Source organism: Strix uralensis, chromosome 5, assembly GCF_047716275.1.
Source record: "Strix uralensis isolate ZFMK-TIS-50842 chromosome 5, bStrUra1, whole genome shotgun sequence".
NCBI lineage: Eukaryota > Metazoa > Chordata > Aves > Strigiformes > Strigidae > Strix > Strix uralensis.
Window position 1 is genome coordinate 44,792,879 of NC_133976.1, and position 26,989 is coordinate 44,819,867.

Sequence of the window (26,989 nt, forward strand, 5' to 3'; positions counted from 1 at the left end):
GAAACCCAGGGAGACAGGAACATTGTTCTGTGGGAGAAGGGGTTTAGCTTCTGGCCTATATGGGGTAAATAGCTCACTGGTACCAACCAAGAAAAGAGAAGTCTCCAATGCTCTACTCTCAAGACTATTTCATTTTTCATACAGTGAATATTTCATCTAAAAAGCAGGAAGACTCAATTTGCTGGCTTCCTACGAGAGCGTCATATCTACACTATAGTTCCTGCATGCTCTCATTCCATGCATCTGCTCTAACACAAAGTGTGGCCTGATGTGGAGAATTTCCCAGGAATACAGAGCCACCATGCCTGTCGCACAGAGTCAAGGGCATACTGGAATTCAACATTTTAGCAATCTGCTGAGCCTTGAGAAAGGGAGAAAGAAAAACAATGAGATCTGGAGATCCGCTTTACCTTGCATGGGTTCAGACTCCTGCCAAGGATCATACCTTTCTATCTTTGACTTTCTACAAACATAGCTATTTTAAGTTGCAACTGGATAAACACAGTTCAGACTATTTCTCTAAGGTGCGAATATGAAGAGTATCTTTGTCTACTGTAATACCTCATGGAAGTATGTTGTGATGAACTTTTAATCAAGATTTGTCCTCCTTTGACCTTCTGTCATCTTGAGAATAGCTGATTTAAGCATTTTAAGACAGTTTTCTAACATGAAGTTTCTTACCTGAATTTTTGAGAGGGAAAGAAAAAAGGTAAAACACTGGAATTTATACTTTTACATTGGTCTCCCAGCCTGTAGACTGTATGCTGGGTAAAGGGTTATACACATTATTTTATTACCTCATTGCCATTTTAGTTCTCAGTGCTAGAATCGCTTATGGCAAAATTTCAATTGAGAGCAATAAGTTTTCATACTGAATACAACGTCTGTCTAATGTTTATGTGCCAGGAAGAAAAGGATTCTGTAATAATAATATTTTAAAAGAAGTCCCTTGACAAGACAAGGTTTTGATCATGCCTGGTTTTGCTGTGGACAACTCACGTCAGTAACATAACACAGCTGCAAAAGTTTTTTTGTAGTTGAGTTCTGCCTTAATAAGTGAGGCTGAAGGATGACTTATGGCTTCAAGCTTTTTTCTTTTTTCCGACTGTATCATTTTGCCTAATCAAAGGACAATACCTCCTCCAGTCAATGTGGCCTCCGATGCTGTTGTAATGCATCTGTGGATACGTTATCACTGCTTCTGCTTCTGTGAATGAACAATTCCAAAGCAGCTACAGAGAATTTATTTGCTGATTACTCACCTGCTATTAAAGTGGTTCCAAATAAAGTGAAATGGCAGACACACTGGGTCTTGGAAGCTCTTTCCAACTATAAAAGGAATTCTGTGCGTTCTCTGCAGCGCTCAAGCTGCTTTACAGATGCACCATATTTAATTAGATTAGTTTTAATTAGACTGCAGATGCAAAGTTGCATCTGTGTATCAGTATTAGTCTCTTTTGAGGCACCTTCAGCCAATAACAAACCACCGTCTCATTTGCATTCATTTAAATGTGTTAACTTTGGTGGCTGGAATAATCACTATGGAAGAGCATATATAACTTAGAGATTAGTGTGTTATTGTCATGTGGCACCATATGCAGGAAGTGAAGCAGACTAAGAGACAATCATGCAAGGGAAGAAAAATGGAAATGGCACTGAAGAATTAATTCACTCTTAAATAAATCTTTGTGAGAATTCCATTTATACTTATTTAAATTCCTTTAGAGTACTTACTTTCCAAGACAGTCTTTGTAAGCTTTGGACTTTATTGATTGCTCTTCTACCCTTAATGTTTGTTTTCTTTATGATCTTTTCATTTTTATTTCTTCATGCTTCACAGAGCCCATTTTCTTTTGCTGCCTCTCCCTTTCTGTTCTGAGCTTAACTCAGGTCTGAGGAGACAGAGGATTAATTGTTCATTACTGGTGATGCTACAGGTTTGAAAGCTATTGCAAGGTTCTTATTAGGAGAGAGCCCACCTAGTTCTTTAGTAAATGGCAGAGTACTTGCAAGAGGAATTGGGAACCTGGGACAGAAACCTCGCTGAATAGAAGTCATCACGACCATGGCCATTGATTTCAGCAGACTGACTTTTAATTCCAGAAATTATTATTTTTCCTATGCTTAGTTACGGTGTTCCCTTTTCATATTTATTTCTCTATTCTGGCCAAGCTTGGGGTTAATCACTTCAAGTTCAATTGTATTTATATAGAGACAGAAGCAAGAACTCTGTGTTCTTTTAATTTTAAGATTTGATAATTTTTTCAGCCTCTTTGATTGGTAGCAATGAAATTAATCCAGTGAGAAGAATAGCATTTAATTAAATTATTTTAATAAGTGGGTTGCATTTTTGAGCAATGAGGGGATGCCGTGGTTGTTAAATAGCAATAAGAAAATGTGTCCATGGCTGACTGTAAATACTGGAGCAAATATTACTAGAGTGGAAATAGGCCAGTCACAGCAGAGAAGCGTACATGGGAGCATGGGGTTAGATTGACCACTCAAGTTCTAGTGACATTCTTTGTGAACCTGAAAGAAGTCACAGGTCATCCTCTCCTGGCTTTTCTTTAAAAGGAAAATATTACTTTTCTCTGACTATGCCAATTAGCAGATTGTCATTCAGAAAGCAATTCGAAGATAAAAAGCAGTGAACATGGAGTGGTGTCAACCAGAGGACTGTAGATCCAAGTCTAGTATAAAACTTTTGAGTCAGACCCTGATAATTTACTGCAGTAAAGTCAAACAAGAGCGTCCAATAATTGATTTTCAGAACTGACATAAGGTTCCATTTTCTATTCTCTTCCCAGTGAATAGAAGAAGCCAGCAATATTTCAGCACTGAGTTTTCAATGTGCCCTTACAGGAATGCTTCAGTTCGTGAAGAAAGTCTGGCCTGGACGTGCCTGAAGGATCAATCTGTGCTGAGTGCACTCAGTGTCAGTAGGACACTACAGGAGGAGATGGAGGAAAAGTATGCTCCTTCTGTGAATTGAGCTCGTACAATTAGATCCCATAAGGGACGTAAGTGCCTAGAATGTATCTGTTTTCCATTTGGCCAGTGTAAGGCAAAACTGACATCTACTGCAAGTAATCAAACGTGGACTCTGGTACTGAGAGAAGGGATTTATTTCTTTTTGTCATATCCAGAAAAACTAACATAATTTAGAAAAGCTTGCAGCCTGCATTCAGTATTACATGGCTGGACATCAGACTCAGCACAGGTGGGAGTCAAGGAGTCTCAGAACGATGAAAAGCTTCCCAGGCTGGCTGTCCACCAGCAAGCTGGATGTAGGGGTTTAAAATTGAGGGTTTTCATCTGAAACCCTTAGCACATGTCTCAGAGCAGCAGAGTGGTTCACCTGGCCGCCTAACACTGGGGAATGACAATTCCTCTTCAAAGGCCAGATGCCTACACCCTTCTTCTGGAGGAATGGGGATAGGAGTAGAACAAGTCTGGGTCTTCTGGTACTACACTGGTAGCAGAGCTCGCCACTTTTTATATATTAATCTGAAAGTTGAAGTGCTCCTCCAGAAAATGAAGAGACTTAGATTAAATTCCTTCATCGAGCCAGAAACTCTAATGTATGAGAGCACTTCTAACTCATGCTGAAGTCATGGCATTGTGTAGGAAATAATTCAAAGTATAGGCCAATATGAGAGGGGAGAACAGATTTCTGGTTCCCATTCTCAACATTGGTAGATTTTAGAATAAGCAACAAACACCAAATAAAATACAGAAGTTGGTGAAAAAAGTCTTCTTTTTCATGGTTCCTTCTCTGTCCCAAAGCATGCAGAGTCATACTTCACCTCTACTTTATGTCATGTTTAAAAACAAAGGGAGATAAAAGTACTAGATGAGACTTTTAGGCAGAGTTGATGTCTTAAGAGGCAAACCAATAGTATTGCTTTTGCTGATAGCCCATAACATTAACAGGATAAAGCAAGCATTGGGACAAACTGCCTGTATTAATCCACATGGCACAAGAACATTTTGTGCTGTCCTTCTGGATGATATGTGTGCTTATAAAACAGTCCTTTCCAGGCTTCTTTCAGATCCACATCATCCCTAAACTAAAACTGTCAACTTTGTGTTACATCTGAAGCACACACTTATGGCCTAGCTGAATATAGGGCCTGACACTAGAGCTCATGTAAATTAATTATCCAGGCTAATTAGCAGAAGACTGAAGCACAACAGGAGAGAAAACATATTCAGGCATGCAAATTAATAACTTATAACATTGCTAGGTAGGCAAAGTGAGAAGCACAGCAACAGTGAGGAGTGTGTTGTACCTTACGGAAGTAAAGATGAAGGAAACAAGAAACAATTTGCAAGTAGTATGTAGGAAATGTGGATTAAGAGATCAAATGCAGTCTGCAGCTTTTTCATTCCACAGACCTGAAGAGCTGTATCTGTACATCAACCATGTAGTTTTGATGTAGATTTCAACATACTAACATGAAATTCCAGACATGTATATGCAAAGATTGTGTTCTTGATTCCTTCAGCAAACTGACTACTTTTCCAAGAAACACAGCTTCCCTGGTCTTGTACAAGTAGCTTTTAATGCCTCCTAGGAGCAGTTTTAACTTCTAGACTGAACAAGAAGTAAGGAAAACTTTAATGCCTAGCATTTGCACAAAACATTTTGGAGAGAATTGTGACTTTACCTCAGTGGAACAAAATTTCAACTTTTGTATTTATTGAGATCAGAAAAAAGCCTCAGAGTTCTTGTCCTAAAAAGGATAGTCTTCCTTCTTAGGGAGCATAACTCCAGATTTGATTAGATCTATTAATGAGGTCAAATGATGCTTTTAGGCTGGTAGCTAAGTAAACCAAATCTATTTATCACTTTGGCACTGGTTCCTGCAACAAAGTTAATCACCATTACAGCATTTATAGTTAGCCAATCAGGAATGGTGCTTTTTGTGCAAAAAGGTAGAAGTAGTAATCAATCATCATCATCATCATCATAATAGTGCTGCTAAATGAGCTTCTGAAAAAGAAGAGTAACATGGCTATTAACCTTAACCGTACCTTGAAAATAGATTTCCTCCTACAAAGGCCACTACTGATATGTGGGTTGCAGCCTTGATACCTTCTTGCAGAATAAAGGAGGTTGAAATACTGGGCAAGGGCACAGCCTGTATTTAGGTTCTTTGCTTCAGTCTTTTAAAATAAAACTGAACACTTAGAAAGGTCAAAGCCTGCTATTTTTTTAAATAGAAGGTGAAAACAACGTTTTGTTCAAGGAACTTGAGTTGTATACAGTCAGTGAATAATCAAATTAATTTTTTTTTTCTGTATTAGCTGTGTAAGTGTCTAATAACGTACAAATTCCACAAGACTGTATCTTTATGATATCTTCTGATACACATCTTCATAGTGACAGTTATGTGCTGGTGGAACAGAGCAGACTTCTGCAAAAGCTGTTGTGCACATTCATGCCAGTGGTGCTTTCTTGGGAAGTTTGGCTTGACAGGGAAGAAGCGAGGGATGTTATCTTTTGTGGTGCTTGCTGAAGCAGAGCTGAGATGTGCCATGGGAACAGCTCTCTCTTTCTATCCCAGCAGTGGGATATGGCTTGGGATAGCTGGGCTGCTGGTAAGTACTCCCTTGAAATTTGCAAAGCTGGTATAAATATCCTGACCAGCGCTTCTGCTTAATAGATAGAGGTCATGAAAACGTTTTAGTTTGAATGCCTGGGGCAAGCCTGAGACCATTCAGTCCTTCAGCACACAGCCCCAGGCAGTCCGGCAGACTACACACTGCGGAACAACTCACCCAACTGCCCTGGCCTGCCAGGCGTGCATCATATCCCAGTGCGACAGAGCCCACACCCTTATGTCCCCAGTCCCACAAACCAGTGTCACCCATGTAATGTTCTCAAAACACCTGAAGCATGGATGGTTTAATCTGTGCCCTTTCACAAGCTGAGCAGAGTGCCACATCAAGGACAGAGTTGTCTGCCAGGAATGCTCTCCCACATACCCCTGCACAACTGAATAAATACACAGTTTGAGGTCCCTTGGAAAAATGCATACATACAGCCACAGCCAGCCTTGCTTAGTCCCACTGAGATGAGCAGAGCCAGCCAGGACTGGAATAACACAGTCTCAACACCTGCACCTTGCTCTGGTGCACTCTATGACTGACACATGGTATGAGCTGTTGCCTTGGTATGGTGCACCAAATCAGGTATTGCTGGCCATGCACCAAGACCAGGATTACCTAGCAATCCTAGCATCCAGTTGCATCCAGATTTGAGAGGATACTAGACAAAGAAAGTGTATTTTTTTGATGATTTCTGTGAACATGCACATGGCTTATGCTGGTCATGCCTGCCAACAACTCTGTATAAGTATTACAGGGCCATTCTTGGTGTTACAGACACCCTAAAACTACAGGTGACGGACCATGTGGGATGTTTCAGTTGTGGTGACTAGGGACAGGGAATTCCATCTCACACTGAGGGTTCAGCATGAAAGTGCTTGACATACAACCATTTATGCAAAAAATAGACAGGACTGTTTGGCCTTAAGCATTATTGAATGTACCAAATTTTTATTTGGGGCATTCCTATTAAAACCTGTCACTTGGAAGACCAGAGCAATCCATGCTTGAAATCTGGTTTGTCTGGGGCTAACTGCTATTGCCTCAATAACGCAGTCAGCTAAGGCACTCCTTTGGGAGGGTCCCAGCCAAAGAGGGTCTCTTGGTTTTCTGTGTCCTTTGTTTCAGGGCCCTATCTTGGCCATAACCTTTGCCACTGGTGAGACAGCGAAGTACCAGGCTGACTGGCTGGGTTCCCTCCAGAAAGAGGGCATTCGTGTCCTAGGTGGTCAGGATCCAACTGAGGTGATAGAAGGGGTATTCAGCAAGGATCGTGCACAAGGGAGTGCTAGATGATGTGTTTGGACAGACTGGATCTGGTAGTGTAGAAGCCTGGTGCATTCTTGTAGGCTGATGGGTGGACAAGGGCACAGCTCTTGTGAGCAGTCAGTTAGACCCACCACACAGGCTTGAGACATTACACTGTAAAGTCTCTCAGGCAAGACTGGCTTTTTATTTCGTCTGGGTGCAATGTCTAATTTGGTGAGGCATTTCCTCTGAGTCAGTGCCTTTAGGCACTACCCACACACAAATGAGTGTCTATTAATAATGGTAATATTTAATGAAAGAATCTTGTTCAAAATTAGATCTGTACATTTAAAATAACAGATCAAGAAATGCAGATACTCAGTTGATTTCACTGAGTATACACTATTGCCCAGCAAAAGAAATATGCTTTTACAGATACGTTCCTGTCACAAAAACAAATAAGACTTCTCATATGAGCAATTGCTGCCTACGTACTGCAGTTGGCCTAACATACCGTAAAAATTTAAAAACAAAGCTTTAATTCTAGCTGGAAGAAGGAGATTGGTTTTGGTTTGCTCCTTGATTGTTTTTGTAATTGATTTATCACCGCTACAGCTGTGCAATTAATTTTTTTTTAAATCATTCTGGACATTAAATGAAAAAGTTCCCAAACCTAATAGAAATTAGCCTTTGTCACTGCTTACCATACTTATGTATGCGAATGCTTTCCTGTTGAAGCGATTAAAAATATGAAAAACACCAATAAAGGCTTTTATGTCTGACAGTATTAATCAATTTTAGAAATTAACTGTTCCCATGATTCTTAACTGCAGAATACATCTGTTTCTTTAATAAGTGGATGGCAGATATAATGCATATATATATATATTACATTCTATGCTGTAAATGAGTCTTTTCAACCTGTCTTTATCTTACCTATCAGAGGGGGGAAAGCAGGTTGATCCCAGGCTGGATGAGCAAGGGCTGAATAAAAGCAGATATATGAACCTGCTTAGTATCTGTTCAAAGTCAATAATATGGCTCTGCTGGGCTGCGTAATGGATAGAGGCAAAAGAGCAAGTCCTAAGGGAAATGGTGTCATACTTTTTATGAACAGAAAGAATTTGATTGTTTACAAGGTAGAAATACTTCACATTTTTACATTTGGCCTTATTTCACATGAAGAGACAGTAAATTTCACTGAGAATTTCACCCAATTTTTTAATAAGGTGGAAAATGAAAAACTGAATTGGCTGAGGAATAGCAGAACTGTTCCAATGGGTGGGTTCATCAGTTTGGTATGTATGAGGAGTAAATGCTATTTATACTCTGTGCCATCCTATACTTCAGAGCTTTGTCTGAGTGTGTGGATTCTGGTTACAGTATTTCTGGCAATACAATAAAATGTGAGGAGTCAGGAAAGAAAAAAGATCGTTTTTAAAGCTTTAGGTAAGAAGTAAAAAATTATTATCAAAGTAGCTGTACTGGGTTTGCATGGCAAGGTGTTTGTAGAGGGAGGGCTACAGGGGTGTCTTCTGTGAGATGCTGCTAGAAGCTTCCCCTATGTCCAATAGAGCCAATGCTGGCAGGCTCCAAGATGAACCCACTGCTGGCCAAGGCCGAGCCCATCAGTGATGGTGGTAGTGCCTTTGTGGTAACAGGTTTAAGAAGAAAAAAAAAAAAACCTGGGCAGAACAATAGCAGCAGAGAGAGAGGAGTGAGAACATGTGAGAGAAAGAACTCTGTGGACACCAAGGTCAGTGAAGATGGTGGGGGAGGAGGTGCTCCAGGCACCAGAGCAGAGCTTCCCCTTCAGCCCATGGTGAAGACCATGGTGAGGCAGGGTGTCTTGCTGCAGCTCATGGACATCCATGGTGGAGCAGAGATCCACCTGCAGCCCATGGAGGACCCCATGCTGGAGGAGGTGGATACCCGAAGTAGGCTGTGAACCCATGAGAAGCCCACACTGGAGCAGAGTCCTGGCAGGACCTGTGGACCTGTGGAGAAAGGGGCCTACACTGGTGCAGGTTCGCTGGCAGGCCTTGTGACCCCGTGGGGGACCCACGTTGGAGGCAGGGGAAGAGTGTGAGGAGTCCTCCCCCTGAGGAGGAAGAAATGGCAGAGACAACATGTGATGAACTGACCACAACCCCCATTCCCCGTCCCCCTGCACTGCTGGTGGGGAGGAAGTAGGCAAACTCAGGAGTGAAGTTGAGCCAAGGAAGAAGGGAGGGGCAGGGGGAAGGTGTTTTAAGCTTTAATTTAATTTTTTATTATCCTACTCTGATTTGATGGGTAATAAATTAAACTAATTTCCCCAAGTCAAGTCTGTCTTGCCTGTAACAGTAAGGGGTGAGTGATCTCTCCCTGTCCTTACCTTGACTCACGAGCCTTTTGTTATATTTCCTCTCCCCCGTCCAGCAAAGGAAGGGGAGCGGCTTTGGTGAGCACCTGGCATCCAGACAGGGTCAACGCACCACAGTAGCACATGACAAATGAAACTTCAGTCTCTTTGTTTATGCTACAGATCCATACTAATAAACAAAATTAAGTTTTAAGATCCCGAACACTGCAAGCTTGGAACATTTTCAAAGCACGGCATGTCATTACACTTTCTGTGGGACACTAATTACCCTGCTGACAGTAACTGTTCCACACCAGGGTAGGAAGTGCTGTATTTTGGTCCTTCTTTTCAGCAGCATCACTGTGTTGTATGAAACAGCCATGCAAAAAATCTGGAAGTGGTCCTCTGACTTGCTGCTCCAGAAGAAGCAGAGTGAAGGAGGTGCCCTAAGGGCTGAGACTCCTGGCACTGCAGTAGCCAAAGTGCCAGTGAGATGTGTTTGAAAGATTACAGCCTTGAGGGGCCTGGCGCTGGGACCTGAGGCACCTCTGATGTATGCTTGGCTGTGGTGTCACACAGGGAGCTCGATGCTAGCAATTTAGTGTGCTGGAGGGGTTCCTTCTGGGTGTAAGTTTGTGTGGCCTCTATAGTACAGGGAGCCATGCAGTGTGCATGCACCCCAGGGTGGTATTTGAGGTGCTTCCTCTGGTGGGATCTGAGGTTGACACTGCACCCCAGTCTGCTGTCTGGTGCATTTGCTTGCAGCATGAGCACGACATCCTCCAGCACTTGGCTCCCTGCAGTTGCAGGGTACGTGCCTAGGACCTGCAGCTGACATGAACTTTGCTGCTGGCAAAGACGTAGCAGGGACTTGTGGTCCTGGAAACATGCTCACAGCGAATGAAGCCCATGTTGTTCCCTGTGCACCACACCAGTCAGTAATGTAGACCAGTGCTCCCACAGTGTCTTCTATATGATGCTAACCAAAGTAATTTTATTCTGTATGTATTAATGTCTGCAGTTCAGATATTATAACCTACCTCCTTTATAAGACACTTTGTGATCTACTGATGAAAAGTGCCACATATGAGCCATTTTTATTTGAGACCTTCTAAATGAATATTAAATCTCAGTAAGAAACAAAACTGGTTATTACTTTCAGTGGGAACTTAGTGTATTACTCCGTTGGTTGTTAATTCTTTTAATAGTAGCTGTTCTCCTTTAAACCCTAAGCCGTCGTGTAATCGCATCCTGTGTTGAGTTTGCATATGTTAACAGACCATTGACTTATAGACAGATATAGTTTCTATAAGTTCATCTTGTCAGAAATCACAAACCAGTTCCTTTTTTTAAAGGACTTTACCCCTGCGTAATATTTTATTAATAAAATGTGCCTAATGAGCTTTTCCTTCCTTGGAAATGGAATTTTTACCTTGTTTTAGAACTTATAACATTCAAATGTACTATGCATGACTAACTCTGGTATGCAAGAAGTGTGATTACTGTTTTGAAAATTGAAATATGACCCTGTCCCTCATATTTGCAGGGCAAACCAAAAATGTGACACAAGTTACATTTCCAAGTGTTCAAAAACTGAGAAGGAAGATAAAACAAAACCAGTGTTCATTGCATACAATGAATGAAATCAGCTAAGAAAATCAAATATCTATAGGCATAATTTATTTTTTCCCCATCATTTACATTACTTTTGAGTCTTATTCTCTCGATTTCTGAGTCCCAGGATATGACTGGAGTATTTTGTTCCTTTGAAAATTCCAGTTCCAAGTCAGGAGTTGTGCAACCTTTTTTTTACTGCTTTTTTTTCCGTTCAGACTATCAGTCAAAGTTTGAAGTGCAATGTATTGTATATGTCATAGGAAAAGTGAAGCGTTTTAACCACAAAATATGATCTCAAGGTTCTACGTATTTGTTCACCAGAGTTGAGTATTAGCCCTGTGGGTTGTTTTGTCCCTTCTCAGGAAAGCATTTGGCCTCATCTGATGTTGGTACATACAGTTTTTGGAAAGCTTTCAGCAAACCTGTCTGTCTTCCAAGTCTGGCTGGAGGCTTCAGCTTTCTGCATCTTCCCCAGCTGCTCAGTGTGTTCAGTGCTTTCTCTGGCAATTATCTAGAGCTTGAATTCATTTATTTTATTTTAAAAGCTTTATGGCAGCAGATATATCAACTGATAGGAAGCATCAGTCTAAAAATATTATCTACTTGATGAGACAGCATCTTCCACGAAAGTCTTCCCTTTCCCTACACTGCTTTCTGTAGTAAGTGACCTAGAGGTTTTGCCGGAAAGGGAAGGCTGTTTTATTTGTCACGCTGTACAGCACTGCAGTTCATTCACAGGAGACACGCTGTGCAGCAGGGACCTGGGCTGCTGGTTCCTCCTCTGGGCCATTGTATGCCAAGTGGGGGAATATCGTTCTTTCATAGAGGGCAATGGAAGAAATGGCTGTATTTGCTGGTGGAAAGGGGAAGCAGGGGCAGGCAGGAGGGTTGGGAGCTATGGGAGGATGAGAGGAGAGCCAGCAGCCCCACAGAAGCACAGCACTTCTGGGAAGGGCAGCCAGGTGCCAGAGACCACAGGAAGGACCTTCCCAAGGAGGCATGTGGCCACCAAGGAGGCTGAGCAACAGTGGTTGAGCTGAAAAGGAGCCCAAGAGAGCAGCCCCAACTGGCAGTAACACAGCCGGCAGAGGGGAGATCTATGTTAACTCTATTTTGCTCATATTCTGTTTCATTTTGATTGGAGGGGGGGGAATGGGCAGGTTAACAGAGGAGCTATTTTCATTTTAGTATTTATACAGATGAAACCTGACATATGAGCTTGAAAGCCTTTGCGATCTCTCTGAGGTACTTCCTTGAAGGAGACATCTCATCAGCTTCGCTTCCTCACTCTGGCTGCCTCATCATCCCTTCTCACCTGGAGACTCCCCTACCTTGCTTTCTCCCATATGTGTCTTGAGAGACAAGGGCCAGAGGAGCTGATGAGACTGAGCAGTGAGGAGCTGGGGGAGAGAGGGAGCAAAACACGTTGGAAAGAAGGAGAGAGAGAGAGCAACAGAGACAGGAATAGTTCTGTTCTGCAGAAGGAAAATACGCTGTCAGGTAGATGTGTTTTACCATGACAGAGGACCTATCACATGCCCTAAAAGGTGAATTAATACCAGCAATAATAAACATAAATGACCTGAAAATTCCAACAGTAGGTACGGGTTTGCCTTCGGTAAATGTTTTAGTCATTTTATGCATTTTGACTTCCAGCTTTGGGAGCATATAGTAGGCACATCAGATTTTCAAGCAGCCAAAGCACCTCAGCTAAACTTGTAGCCATATCTCAGATTACTGCTAAATTCAATGTCAGTTTATTTGCAAAGACTGAAATGTTCAGTCATACGAAATTTGCATAATTTTGCATGATAATGTCTAACAAAGCATCTATAGGCAGGAGTATATTCAATGAGTGAAGCCCATCTGACCTTCACAGACTGTTGCATGTGGGGAACTTTCACTGTCAAAACACACATCTCTTAGCTCAGTTAAGTTTCAGTAACTTTCATTAACTATTCATAGACGTAGTCATGCAACTGCACATGCTCAAAAAATAGAGAAGGAGGGGAAATGTCAGCATGAGAGCATTCATTAAGAACCACTTAAAAAATCTGTAGTAAATGTAAGAAAGTGAAAATAATATTTTGCAAACATGCTATTAAAGAAAGAGATCATACATAATAGTGTTTGGAGTTGAAATGTAGCTGTATAAGCCTGAAGGCTAGTATTTAAGTCATCAGTATTTGTAAGTATGTATTTGCAGTTTTTATCTTCCCCTTTTACAAGTCATTTTACCATGTATCAGCATTTTCTTTTCTCTGCATTGATCACCTTTGTATTCCTTCTCCTGTGAATAGTGGTATCTATTACCTGGGTCCTTGGTCTCAGTACATTTTCTTTAAGCAGCTTCTAATGAAAGTCAAATTGATTCCCAGAACATGACTCCTGGGGAGTTTCTATACAGAAAGTGTGAATATGACTATATATGGGGTTTGCTTCCTGATTAGAAGCTGTAAGTGCAAAAAGCTAAAATAAAACTATGGTTTAGTAAATTAAAACTGACAGTACTCTCACGTTCAGGCTACCAGAGCTTTAGATTAATGCAATGTGCTTTGCATACAACTATTTGGCAGTTGCAACTTCCTGTTAAGTATCATGCCCCCTCTGAAACATGGATTATTAATATTTATCAATTCTGACATGCCACGGGCCTCCTTTGCAGAATAATATGGAAGCTGCTATCATCTGATAGTCTTGTGCTGTCACAGTTTAAATGGGGCTGTTTAATTGCTTAATTGGGAGTTGTCGGTGGACAGCATTTTTGGTATGGAAGTCTTCACTTTTTAATTCAGCTCCTCTTTTCAGTTCTTCCTTGACCTTCCCTCTCTTTGGGTTCTAAGTTAATAAAGTTTCCTCTAACATTGCAGACAGAAAGGGAAGAAAATTATTAGGATGAAGAATTTTATTCTCTTTTACAGACTGTAGCACTTTGATGCTTTTGTGACTTCCCTCTTGCTGTCTTTCCTCTGGAGTCAAATGTCCTCTGAGGCATTTGATAATTTTAGATCATCTAACGGGAATGTCAGTTTTAGACCCAAGGCCTGTACCTCTCCAAGCATTTTGTGTAAGGCCAAGTAAGGATATCCTTTTATATAAAGGACATAATTTGTAGCTCTTAAATTGAATAACTCAGTAATACATCCTTTCATTTGAATCCAGCATATTCAGTGGAACAAGATTTAATGACAGGCTGGCACACAAGCTGTATTTAGTGCAGTGCAGTAGAAACAAATCAGTGGAGTGAAGCAGTCAGTCCTGAGGACCCAGCCCCACAATGCAAACTTTGTTGGGGTAATGCTTTGATTTAGGTTCGCTCCCATGGGCTAAGTGCCTTTCACAGTTGGAGCATCGTTAGGTGAGCTCTGCAAGTGTGTATCCCCTTGGTTCATTGTGCCCTCCCAGATCACTTCATACATGGGTCCAAGCATGGTATATGGATATGATCTGGAGATACGCCTCATAAATGCACTCCTAAGCCCAAACTAAAATGATAATATACATGCATCACAGCTGCTGTATTTGTGAAATGCTACTAACGCATCAAATAACCCACGATATGCACACAACCCTGTCTGACATTAGTGGAATCATAGAATCATACAATGGTTTGGGTTGGAAGGGACCTTAAAGTTCCATCTAGTTGGGGACCATCTAGTTCCAACCCCCTGCCATGGGGAGGGACACCTTCCACTAGACCATGTTGCTCAAAGCCCCGTCCAACCTGACCTTGGAAGGAAGCAACAGAGAGGGATGAGAGAGCTCACAACTCCTTTAGCTGCATCCATGTCTGACTGATGTTCAGCATGAGTGAAGGATGCAAAATCGGTACCCAAAATGCCTCAATCATCAACACAACCCTAGAGTTTACTCTCCAGTGCCCTGCTAGTGCTCAAGAGTAAGCCATGCGTTTCATTTTCTCTACACTCTCCTTTTACAGGTAGACTTCATTCCTGTATTTCTGAGTAAAGTCCTAGAGCATACCCTGTTTAGATTGGATCAATAAGACTATTTCAAGACCTTATTTACTAACTATGCTATTCAGGAGATCTCCCCCTATAGATTTGTCTTTAAAGAGCCTTGTAAAATCACCAGATCACATAGCGATTCATGACAGCTTCTTCAAAATAAGTATTCTGTATTTGCCCACGGGAGCTGAACAAAGAAAATAGCACTGAAATACCAGAAAGTTTACACGCAGATTAATTATCCTTAAACCAATTGCTTTTCCTTGATCACATAGGTAAGTATTGCTTGTTTCAAAGCACCCCCTTGTGCAGGCACTGGGTAAGACAAGTCATACAAGAAGCTTCTGGCTCCCTGACATCTCAGCCATTTGGTCAGGATCTGTGTTTTTTATGTCACCCACCCTGATTCGTCTGCCACAGAGGTTTTTGTTCAGTGGATCGTGTCCAAAGACGTCCTGAGGTTTCAGACTGTGCTACTGAACGAGATCAAACTGGTTTAATATAGATGGAGGTAGTTTTCAAAATGTAGATTCCCTTTGTTGTCCATTTAAACACTGAAAAAATTAAATTCTTTGAAAATCTTGCTTAAGTGTGGGTAAAGACCAACTGGAATTAACCAACTGAATCTCCAAAGTGAGCCACTGTGCAAAACCAAGAAAGTTCATATACTGTCGGTAGGGTTTTTATAGATATTATTCACAGTTGGTAAAAAGGCTGAAAAATTAGTCTGTAGACTTCAGTTGTCCAAAGTGACTAGTGACTTCAGTCATTTCATTCTCGCCTGTGCACCTTGAGATGAAAACTAATATAGAAAACTAATTTTTAAAAACTTACCTTTTTCTGGAATTCAAGCTCCTCTGGCAGTGTCATGAATTGGGGAGCACAGATATGAAAACTCTCAAAGTCTTCAGTAATCTTGGAAAATCTTGTCCATATTATGTAAAATGGTTAACATTTAAAATTATTTAAATAATGCTTTTGAAAGGAAACAAACATCGCTTCAAAGCCAGTGATAACTGTATGTTTCACTTATCTTAAATCTAACATTTACATCCACTGATTGGGCAATCTCTGTCAACAGCAATGTTCAGATGAGCCATCTCCTTGACAGAGATAGTACACTTTTATTGGGAAAAAAAAATCTATTCCTCTTTGCTTTTTCAGACTTGAATTTTAAGTTGTTTTGGAAATGTCCAGATTTTGGGTTACCTCAAACTTCTTCCTTTACTGCTTATGCTTTGTTTAATACAAAAGGAAGCATATTTTCTTTGAAGAGATAAATATGGATTTCTGCATAATTCTTGGTGTCTCAGGTATTAATTTGATGATCATTTAATTGCATCACAAGAGCTATTGGCTGAAATTAAATTACAAACAGATGAGAGCAGACAATGCATTATAAAAAAGAAGCTGAGGTATCTGCAAGTCTTTCAAATGCTCCCCAAGGTACCCTACATTGTTCATGTTCCAGAGAACTGAGGCAGCAGTGCCAGAATACCACTTTACACAACAGTTTCAGCACAAAGGAATCTGTCTTCACTACCTACACAGACTTTTTGATCTGTAGGATACATATGCATATATCCTATTAACGCCCACATTCCCTGTCTCCTCAATTCCTTGGCTCTCCCAGCTTACCCACATTTGATGTGTCTTTCCTCTCTTTCCTCCAATGGTACCATCGTGCTGGCAGAACCCCATCCCATATTCTTGCTGCTCCCCATATTCTCTGGCATCATGCTTCAAGCACTGCTGACAAGGCAGCAAAACAAATAGCTGATAAATTTGGGGGCAGCATTCATTTCATATTGACATAACTCCTGTAGATTAACTCATATATAAAGTATAGTGTTATGTAAATACCATTTCAGATGCTATATGTCTAACACAGTAAGTACACATATGAAGTTTAGAGTTTGAGAAGAGCACACATTGCCTGTGAAAGGTGATGGTTTTACATTTGTAGAGTGCTGGATGAAAAAAATACAAAAATTTGTAGGAGAGTCAATTGTGCTATAAAGTGTTACCACACCAAATCTGAAGACAAAATGAAATCATTAATGCATGAAATACAGATTTTAAGTTGTGATAAATGCAGATCTAATGCAACTTTAGCTGCAGGGTTGATGCTGCTGACTTCATAAAATACATCCCTTGAACAGCTGTTAATCTTTTCACTGTTTATATTTTGACATTCATTTGTTTAGTAATCAGTTCTCATTTGTTCTACATATGGTATAGCTTCCCTTTTATAGCAGCTGCATTTAATGAACATTTAGAGGCACAGAAGTATTACAGAAATTATTGTTTAGCTATTCTTCTGCATTATTTTTGTATTTGTGACCAAGGACATTTGAATAAAAGATAGAAAAAATGGTCATTAAATTTAGAGCAAGGAAAGTACAGGTGCTCTGTCCTCTTCCTGAACTGGTAATTTGTAGTGGAAGTTCCTGTGACCATGCTTCACACTCTGCTTAGCTCCTTTAAGCAATTATTTTCTCTATTTATACTGTCCATTCCCTTTTGTGATTCACTGACGTCAACATGTCAGATTTGATTCACTCTTCGGTTTTGCTCTTTATCATATTAGAGACCTTTAGGTAATGCACCGAGAGAGTATCTCGCAGACCTGATAGACTGAGTGCATTTCGAGACTTTTAGAAAATGACAGTTTACAAGATTTCAAGTTTTGTCGGGTGGTCTGGTTAAATGTGGGGATCAGTGGTCATTAAAGCTGATTTGTGTGAAGATAATTCCCTTCTGGAGTACTTGTGTTTAAGTGTCTTCTTGATTCCTTTTTTCCAAAAATTCTGATCTTTAACAAGACCATTATATCATAGTAAGTGTTCTCTGTTATTTATTCATGCTTCAGTCATGTCCAGCGTACTGGACTGGATGAATAAAGGGAACCATATGTTTTTCTTTATAGGAAAGTATAGGTGAGAATATAGCTGAAATATGCACTGAAACTTTGCTAGTGTTAGGGCACGATGACGACAGGGCAAATGCCCTTGGATTGGACAGTCCTTTGTCCTTGTTAAGTCTTTATTGGTGACCTTGACCTGCATCTGTTGAGAGGAGTCTGCGAGCCTGTCAAGTACAGCAGTGGGCAGAGGAGAAGGGCTGTTCATTAAGACTGACTGCTTGGATCAGATGCCGTTCCGGAAAAGGGAAATTCCTAGTCAGTTCCACGCGATTCAGCCACAATGCCAGGTGGGTTGAGGAGATGATTAAAGAAAGCAGCAAGTAATTGCCTAAATGTGCTGAACATTTTACAGATTTGCGCAGTGTAAATATTTTGGACATATTGTTTTCAGATGGTTGATTAATAAAAATAGATGCGAGTTCGATATGTGTCACGAGGCATGTACATAGATAGATGTGTTAAATTGGTGTTGTGTGTGCAAATGCTCAGTTGGAAGAAATACACAAATGATGACAGGATATTTTAGAAAGGATTTTAGGTCTTTGTGCAAGGCATTTTCATTGAAAAAGCCTTAGCTGTGAGAGAAATGTGCTTGTTTCTAAATTTAACCCTACTAACAGTTTACTACCTTCTTTTTGTGTGTGTTTCTTTTTCTCTTCCAGTGCCACCTTGGGCCTTAATAGCCATAGCCATAGTTGCAGTCCTATTAATCCTTACCTGCTGCTTTTGTCTCTGTAAGAAATGCTTGTTCAAAAAGAAGAACAAGAAGAAGGGAAAGGAGAAGGGAGGGAAGAATGCTATTAACATGAAAGATGTTAAAGATTTAGGGAAAACCATGAAAGACCAGGTAAAGTACCTCTCATTTTCTTGAACTCTTGGGTTGCATTTGAAGGATTCTGTTTGATGTGTCTAGAAAAAGTTCTGCTAGTTGCCTCAGTAGTGGCTCTGTGAAGAGGGGACTGATTGGCAGCATCTTCTCAGTGGTATCAGAAAAGATGAATCTGGGTGTGACATCACTGATAAAGCAGTCAGCCAATTTCCCTGCTCTGCTAAAAAAAAAAATGAGCAGACATATAATGACTCATCTGTAAGGGGCAAGAGTATCTTGGTTGCCCCAAAAAGGAAGCAAACGTGCACAATTTTTCACTGTCCTTTTTCAGGACTTTGACCAGGACCTAGTACAGTGTTTATATATCTTTCTAGCAGTATTTCTGAGCTTACATGATAAACAAAAGTAGCTCTGAACTCTAAATCTCTTTTTAAACAAAAGCAAAAGTTCAGCAGAGAAAGAAACAACAGTATAAAAGAAAAAATGAGAAGTACAGAAACATGGGAGAACCAAAAAGGGAAATTCAACACAATGATGTGGGGAGAATTAATTTTGTACTAGAGAAGAGGAGGTTAAAGATAACAGACCATACTTGTAGCTGTAAGTCAACTGAGTAACTTGGAGGAAAAGATTAGCGTAATGCCCTTTGAGCGACATCATTTTCATAAGGGCAGAAAAACTTGTCCTTCAGATCTGCTTCATGCAAGAGAAGCAGAAGGTTGCAGGACCTAATTCTCAGGTCCATAGATTTGACTAATATGTTCCTGAAAGAAAATAAAGCTTTTTTTAACAGGGTTTTAGTACTGTCCTTCCTGGAGCAAACTGTTGAGAATAAACAGAAGAATGGGGAAATAAATGTGAAGTATCCATGTGTCCTCACTGCATTGGCAGATTTCCTAAACTAAGAAGACTAGGGGCTATAACAGAAAGTGCTGAAGAAATTCAGAGAATTGCTTTGCAAAACCTCTTCAGTAGGAGCCAATAACTGTAAGGATATTGCATGGTCAAGTCTGTGTTCCCAAGAGCCCTGGTAAGGTTGAGCCAGAGCCGTACAGGAGAACCTATCAAGCCAAGAAGAGAGGATAAAAGTATGATCAGGAATGAACATTTTTTTCCACAAGTTGGGATCTAGTGTAGAAGAAAGCTGGACTGAAGGCAGGTTGATTAGAAGTAGAACCCAAAGCTGGGAACCCAAAGACTAGGGCCAGATGATTGGGAACAAGATGCAAGAAGAGAAGCCTAGAGCACAGTAGCTAAGAGATCCATGGAGCAGTCCAGAACAACTGGTGAGATACCACTGTACGGTGATAAGAGCAGCCACCAGCATGGATCATCAGCCAGTCTTAGGAGTCCTGGAATAGGTTAGTGTGCTTCAGGCACGTAAGATTGTGACAGGGGAAGAGCAAAGTCAGGAGAGTGGGTGAAGGAGCCTTACAAGTCTGATGACTAGCTGCAACTGGATTACATGAGTGGAGTCTGAAAGGAGCTCAGATAAGGGGAAGAAAATAATGGATAGGCTTCAAAGGTGCACACCTATCAGAGCTATTACCAGTTTCCATTATCAGACAAGAGGACAGTTTTTGTTGTTCTTGCTCAGTAGACAGTATGGAAAGAAAATAACTGAAGATCCAGTTGTTTTATTCCTTTTCATGCTACTCAATTGCAGTAGCCACCACTAAAATGTTAATTCATTAGACAGTAGCTAACTTTTCTAGTCTATACACTACACCAATAAAGTAAACCTTGGCAAAATTCATTACTTTCCATCTATATGTATCAACATTCTATAGTGACCACTGCACACACTGCCATCATGTGAGTGACAAAGGAAGGAGTGAGGTTTGATCTGACACAATCTGTTTTGGTTCTCAGACCATAACTACACATTGCATGCTTACAGCTAATGAAGTTCATACCAGTTGCCCATCCTAGGTGTACTCATGTGTCTGCATGCTAGTAGGCAATACAAAGCAGATTTCTCTATAGCCATCCCTGATTGCATTACCACAACTAACATAGTCTTGCACAGAGACAAAGAGCAAATGGCTGGAGACCCTTGCATCCACATTGCAAGAGGAGCTCTTTAGATAGTGACCTGGTGTACAGCTTCAACCTTGGTTCCAGCTGGAGAGAAGATCTTCATGTGTCACACTGGTGTATGGGATTGCATGACACCAACACAAGACACATTCACACCTGAAAACAACCTCATCAGTACACAAAATCACTAATGTAGATGCAGCTATTCCAAGATTAGGAAGATTAGTGAAGCCAAGCTCAAAAAATAATAGAGCAGAAATTTTGAGTTCTTCCTTGAAAAAGGTTTTATGCTGATTTTGTTTTATCCATAAGATGAATATGAAACAACCCCCTTTTTTTTAAGCACTTTGTTTTAGCATTTGTGGATTCCCTGTATTTGATTTATAGACTTTATTCTGGGCTATTAATATTAAGTAATTGTGAGATATTTCCCCATCAGCAATGCATGAAAAATCAGATCATCAGTTGTTGGGTTACCCTGGGCTACTGTTTGCCAACTCCTCCCATTGGACAAAGAATAATTTGGAAGAACTGTTTGATTATGCTTGTGGAAAATATCCTTGAGGTGTTTGTTATGTTCTACCAATGATAACAAACTTAATACTCTGTTGTAGGACAAATAATGTGCAATTTGTTGATTGATATTTATGTGGAATTTGTTCCGTATCATGTAAGGCCATTGTTGTATTTACAATATATTATTAAGTGTTTTTAATTATATTCATTAGGACCTGGATAAATGACCATGGATTCTTGGAAAATAAATATTTTAAATGCAAAATTACATTATCTAATTAATATTGAGTTTAATTTCTTTTTCATGGGAAAAATTGATAAAAGTCTGAATCATTCATCTCTCATTTACAAAGAGAGCTCAAACTTTCAAATGTTGCACAGATAGGTATTTTAAAATTATTCCATTCAAAATATTCTGTATAGTTATTTAAACATGCCTTTGCCCAAACATTTTAGAATTTAACCAGTATGTTTTGTTTTGCATAGTTAAACCTAGGGAGGATAGATTCTCAGTTGGTGTAAATGTCAGACCTTTAATAAAGTGAATGGATCACCAACTCTCCAGCCAAGTTTCCTCTTCACCGTCTGGGATTTCAAAAACAGGCTACTTAAATTAGCCCCTTAAATTCATACCTAGCAGTCTGACAGTGTACAGATTTTAAGTCCTTCGCATTCAATAACTTCTACCAACCTAATTCCTAATTTCTGTCATTTTAGCTGTGCTTTTTTCTGTATGACTGATTGTTTCACAGTTTAATCTTGAATTAGCAGTGCAAATTTTAATATACCTAGCTGAACTCAATGAAATGCTAAATGTAGAATATTTCAGTTAAGAGAACTGAACCACTTCAGCGGCTCTGGCATAAAATAGAAAGGGGAATAACAAGAATGCCTTTTAGCTCTTTAAAGAAGCAAATTTTAATGTTAAAAAATAATTGAAGGTCAAGATGTAAATCTAATGACATTATAAAGGGTAACATACAGAGCCAAAGATCTGAAATGTTGTCAAAAAAACCAAAAAAACTTAGTTCAGTCATTGTTAGGCCTGAACCTGCAAGTGCTAATTACTTTCTGCCTTGAGCTGAGAGTGCATAATAGCAGCTGATAGGCACTTGGCATCTTGCAAGATCCTAGTTCCCTAAGCACACAAACTTGAAAGGTAGTAGCATTTGGTAAATTGGAAGTATCAGCTTCTGGAAATATAATTTCCATCTGAGTCTGGTTTTGTTTGTCAAAGAGAGCTTCTGACCTACACGTACTCATGCTGACCTGCACATCCGTGCCAAATCATTATAGAGCCATATAGCTTGACATTGTTAAAGATCCTTTTGACATAGAGACTGAGTCAGCTCAACAGTGACACACGATAGCTAGATATTACAGAAAGTGGAATAAAATTTTGTCTCTGTTAGAATATTTATGCTTCAAAATGTCCACTTTTCTGAACACAACTTCAAATGAGAAACTGTGTATGAAATAATAGCAATTATGAGCAAATGTAGTTGAGGTAAAGTGAAAGATAAGTTGAAAATAAGGTTAGGTTTTCAGTCTTGAAACCCATTTCCACTGCAGGCAGTATTTACTTTTTCAGGTAGAGTATACAACTCCACCAAGGGCCACTGGGAGGATTAGATGCCTTCTAGGGGAGGCAAATTGTTAATGAATGTACTACTGTAAAAAGGTCATTTCTCCATGGGTTTTACTAATGTTTGTGTGTGGATGTTTTAATTTTTATTTCTTCCTTCTATGTCCTCCTTGTCTATGTTGTGTCTCATGACTGTTCTGGATTGTCACTTGCGGTAGGTTTATTTTGCTATTTGGACGCACCTAGTCTAAAGCTCTGATACATATACTCTTCTGACAGCTCTGGCTCCTCTGCTGAGATTTCTATGTAGTAGCTCTGAAACACACATCAAGAGGCTGAACTAAATTGATTGGGTATTTTTTTGGTTGGGTATATATCTGGGGGGAGACTAGAGGAGGGTGAAAGAAATGAGTTAAAATATTAAGTAAGTCAAACTGTACTAGAAAGCTCAAGTTTAAAATTGATAGGCATGTAAAAATAACTTGCTAATTTTATTTCCTTTTTGTATAGATGTCACCATATCAAAAGTAGACGAAAGCAGTGTGTATTTTTAATGTCTTAGTTTCTAAGTGTTGATAAAATGTTTGGTACCTCATGAAACTTGCTGTGGGCTATCGCATCATCTCAGTACAGCCCACGCTTTAAGTTTTTAGTGTTCCATACCAAACTCTTTTAAGTGGTCTTACTCCAGATTTCTATTGGTGCAACTGTATGACAACTAGCACCAGTGTTTTTATGAGATCTTCCAATCACAGTTTTCATCTTTATAAATTTCCAGTGTCTGCTAATGCCCCTAGTGCCCCTGGCTAATGCCTCTACTTGTTTCTCTAAGGAAAAAAAAAAAGCCCCAAACACCCAGCTCTAGAGACACTATAATAGCTGCTGATTTATTGGGTCTGAATTTAATACATTGGTACAGCAAAATTCTTGCTTAAGCTCAGCCTGTGGGCCGAGGAAAGGAATAGACGTAATCATTTCAGTCATGACACTTATTTTCAGTGGCACTGAAAAATTACTAAATTTTAGCCCTATTGCTTGGAGAATAATTGTGGTGGTGGTCTGAACATTTTATTAAGTCACAAAACATTTGTGGAGAAGGAGATTTAATAGCTCAGTCCTTTCTCATTGCATCAGGCTAAAACACTGCCACTAGTGAAAGATTTTGGGCTTGCAATGAATGCGTCTGTTAGGTGACATGGGAGATTTGGGATCAGGTATATGTACTATACCCTGGAGTATGAGAAGTATATTCTTGGCTCTGCTGCTGACTTACTGTGGCAGCCACTTGACTTCTCTGTATGTTTGGTTTTCCTTTACTTAGGCCTTCCTTTTACATCAGGGTTATGTACTAACTTAATCAGAATACTCTGATTAATGTTCATGTATTAATAGCAGTGAATTATAAAGTGTATAGGGGGCATTATAAGTATGATATTGAGAGCTGCAATTGCACCTAACCGAACTTCAACATATAATGGTTTTCTTAGACTATTTCATCTTACGATTTTAGCTGTTGAAAAGTAAACACCCTTGCCCTCACATAGAAATAATACTGAAGGAACAAGCTTTCTAATGTTAGGTGCCTTGAAATATTTCAAAGTAATGTGTGTTGACCTGGCAGCATGAAGACAATAGCCAAAATTAACTCAGTCAAATCCCCGCTGACATCCAGAGAGCCTGGATTTCACTCAAAGGAACCCAAGCCTTTATTGCCAGAAATAATCCAAGAGGATCTTTTTGAGGGACAGGAGCTCTGTTGCTGGCAGTGGTCTTTTCTTCTGCAATGTTTGCTCGTGTGCTTGTTTATTTTCCTAGTTGAAAGCCTAGAGAATAGTGAGTGTATTTATTCCATGGTACCACCTGTCTTGGTTTCAGCATGCCAATTCCCATTTGTTGGCATCTTCAGCCCACGGTGACATTAATGCTCACCATGGCTAATCCACAATGCAGTGAGACATCCTAATTCGCACTCAGAAAGACAGCATGTGCTGCAGAACCATTACAGTGTAGAAAATTAGTCAGAAACAATGGGGACAAGTCTTTCTTAGAAAACAAGCCCAATAAGTATACTGTGGCAGTCAGAATGGGTTGACTGAGTCCCATTTGTACAATAATTCAACCTCAGGCTTGACCAATCATCCTTCTTTTTCTTCTGCCTCAGAAAGCCACTGTGCAGGGTGCTTAAAACTTCCCCAAAAATGTGAAAATAACATGTTTATGAAGGTTCAATGTTATAGATGAGTGTTTGTGTTCTGCAGGGTTTTCCGCAAAACTCTTCTCTAACTTAGATTTATATCAGACCAGAACCCTGAAAATAGGGAAGCAACAGCTGTGAGCCACAAGGCTGGGCTTATTTGCATTCCTGTCTCTTCCTCAGTCACTCCCAAGAAGACACAGAAGCTTGCTTTGCATCCTTCCTGAGTTTCTTTTTCCTCCATTTTAAAAAATACTTTTTCTGTAAAATAATTAATTTATTACTTTTATTGTAACCTAATGTACTGTTAGGATGATATGAAGATACAGATCCTACTCATTTTCTTACATGTCTTGTTTTCTATACCGAAGGTCTTGTCTTCCATTGTCAAGGATGTTTCTTTCTTTCATTCTCTTGATTAACAGACCAAATTTTGAATTCTTTATTCAAGACCAGAGCCTCCAGGTTCCTAATGAGTCAAGGTAACTTAAAGATGAGAAGCATATTGTATGAGAGGGTCTGAGGTCTCTTTTACTACTGCTTTGCCAGGAAAACTGGAAGCAATTAAATATTCCTGATTCTTTTTGTGACTTTACCCTGGCATTAAAAACATGTGAACTTCATGAGGAAAACTATAATATAGAGCATGTAATCAACTGTATATTATGATTTCTAGGAAATATGCAAGTATTCCCTAAATTAATTGATTTGAATCACAGTCCTGAGACATTTACCTGTATCTACTGATTATATGGAGAGCTAAACCCACTGAAGTTAGTGGGTATGAATAACCTACAACAGGAACAGCACTTCATATCAATGAGGTATACATGTCAAACCCCACTGGGAATATTTAATTGTTTACTTTTTAAGCAAAGGTATTTATTCTTTATAAAATGATGAATAATAAATATGAATAGCAAAATAACCTTCAAGCATGAGAATATCAGATACTTGATAAAGTCCTATTTAGAGGATGGTCAGAGGATGATCTTACCTCTTTTTAAGCAACTGAGCCAGAAGAACAGGTCTTTACCAACTTTTTCTCCATAGATCAAAGTGGCATCCAGTAAATCATGTCTGGCTATATTTAGGTTAATTTTCCCTGTTAAATAGATGTAGTCCTAATTATATAGCATGACAAATTTTTCAAACAGAAGTAAATGTAGTACTCAGAGTGGTCCTCTGATGTTGAGGAGCCAGCTCTGTCCCAAAGCATGCTTCCATCTGGCCCACTGCCATTCATCTGGGGAGGATGAAGAACAATTGATTGAGCAGCATGCGCTGGCCAAGCAGCCTAAAGCTGCCTCCTACTCACAGCCTGCTGCTTAGCACAACCAAGCAGTGCCATATGGGAAGTGGGGGCCGAGCATGCTAGTGTACTTGCAAGAGTGCTTACTTCTTTTAGTTCATGCACATGGGCCCTGTGTTCAAAGCAGAGCCCTGACCCACAGGGTGAACTTCCAAAATAGGCCCCCAGGCTGAGATCAGCTGCATCATTTTTCAGCAAATAAACACTGACTACAAGAAAAGCAGTTTGATTTGGGGGCTTAACAGCTCCAACTTAAATATACGTATTCATATTTTACATTGAACACCTCTAGCATTTGCTGTATTCTTCTGTTGCACCAGAATAAGTTGATATTTTAGTACCCAAACAATTCAGCGAGCTCTTAAGCTGAACATGATGATCTCATGTCATAGAGCTCCTAAAGAAAAAAAGCCTTCTGAATAACCCAACAGACCATTTAAAACCTGGATAACAAGCAAGGAAGTAATGTCAAGGCATCGCATACTGAACACAGCAGGGTCTTGCTCATTCTGTGCATCGGTATGGCCCACTGCTGGTGTGTGAGGGCAACACTCTTACAGCAGTAATGGCAAAGTAGATTTCACAATGACCAAAGCCTGGCTCAGCCACTGGAAACCCGTGCGCAACATGCTCTTTAAATTAATTCATGGAGAGAAAGCAGATGCTGAATGAATGAAGTGTTGCCTTTCCTTCTGAGGGACTCTGATAGAGAATGTGTTACAATTACAGCCTTTTCTGCTTTGTGATAGGGAATCAGCTCGGAATTTTTAAAGGCTTTTGTTTTCCCCTGGGATAAA

The 26,989-nt window shown here is 39.9% G+C and overlaps 1 protein-coding gene across 6 annotated transcripts in view; it reads left to right on the forward strand.

Annotated features, from left to right (window-relative positions):
- Positions 1 to 26,989, forward strand: part of SYT1 (synaptotagmin 1) — a 364,659-nt gene that overhangs the window by 248,735 nt on the left and 88,935 nt on the right. For all 6 annotated transcript variants that reach the window (XM_074870647.1, XM_074870649.1, XM_074870645.1 and 3 more), the window contains one exon: positions 18,379 to 18,563. In XM_074870647.1, coding sequence (XP_074726748.1) covers positions 18,379 to 18,563 — 185 coding nt within the window. The remainder of the gene's footprint in view (positions 1 to 18,378; positions 18,564 to 26,989) is intronic.